General features: G+C 38.5%; 1 protein-coding gene across 1 annotated transcript in view; it reads left to right on the forward strand.

Annotated features, from left to right (window-relative positions):
* Positions 1-4: 4 nt before the first annotated feature.
* LOC107575888 (ubiquilin-4-like) overlaps positions 5-1,173 on the forward strand; it is a gene marked incomplete at its 5' end in the record, with an annotated part of 4,180 nt that continues 3,011 nt past the window's right edge. The window contains 2 exons of the mRNA XM_016262205.1: positions 5-82; positions 872-1,106. Coding sequence (XP_016117691.1) covers positions 5-82; positions 872-1,106 — 313 coding nt within the window. The remainder of the gene's footprint in view (positions 83-871; positions 1,107-1,173) is intronic.

The following is a 1,173-nucleotide window of genomic DNA, read 5'->3' on the forward strand; positions in this document are numbered from 1 at the left end:
GAGTATTCCCGGGGGTTACAATGCTCTTCGGAGGATGTACACAGACATTCAAGAGCCCATGTTTAGTGCTGCACGTGAACAGGTCAGATACATTTATTGATTTAAAAAATATATTTATTTGAATTAGAAAATAATATAATTTTAATTAAAATAAATAAAAAGGTTTTCACCTAAAATATTATTGAATTGATCAAATTCAAAGTCAAGTCTCAACACTCATTTGAAATGACTTACAGTAAGAGTTAGGCAGGTTTCACACCGCAAGCTTAAGCGGCGCGTGAGCAGTGCTGAAGCGAGGGATTCGGCACAGATTCTATTTTTGCTGCACCGCTCACGCTCAATTAAAGTGACAGCACACTTATGACTGACAAAATAAATGTGATTTCACACAAAATGTGCTAAATATGCATAGAATTTAACAAGAATTGGACTGTCGCAAAACTAAATGAAGAATCAAAAATATGTATAGAAGATTTACCCATTTCAACTTTTTTTAATTTCAGTTTGGATTGAATTATGGTGTATTACTGAAAAAACAACAACATTAAAAACAGCATGTTCTGTATCAAAGTATGACTGAAACATCTGTTTTTGTTGTTTACTATGTGAATCCCCATGCTAACCAACTTTCAAGATTTTAAAACTTTCAAGTTTTAAAGTTTATAACTGACCAACATCTAAAAACAAATTTATAGTTGTCTTTGTAAAGTAATATTTAGCTTTGTAGCCGCTGCTGTGATGCTGTACAAACGCTTCCAGTGTGAATACTCTTGTGAGTCTGACGGTGTAGTTACTCTGACGTGAAGCTGACACAAAGCTCAAGCTTGCAGTGTGAAACAGGCGTTGTGTTGCATCATCTTATTTTGAACAGTTTGGAAATAACCCTTTCTCGGCATTGGGTGGAAATACTGATAACTCCGGAGTACAGCCATCCAGGACTGAAAACCGAGAGCCCCTGCCAAATCCCTGGGGTCCCCCTGACACCGCCGCCACCACAACCACCACCACCACCTCTGGGACGGCTAGCACCACCAGCTCCACCACAAGCTCAACCACACCCAGTGTGTCCAACCCTCTGGGCATCAGCTCCTCTAGCCTTGGAAACGGTAATGGCCTTGTAAACATTTGGCTTTAGTTTTAAAACCATTATATATATTTTTTAGGATATGTTGT

Source organism: Sinocyclocheilus grahami, unplaced genomic scaffold, assembly GCF_001515645.1.
Source record: "Sinocyclocheilus grahami isolate Dianchi unplaced genomic scaffold, SAMN03320097.WGS_v1.1 scaffold2977.1, whole genome shotgun sequence".
NCBI classification, from domain to species: domain Eukaryota; kingdom Metazoa; phylum Chordata; class Actinopteri; order Cypriniformes; family Cyprinidae; genus Sinocyclocheilus; species Sinocyclocheilus grahami.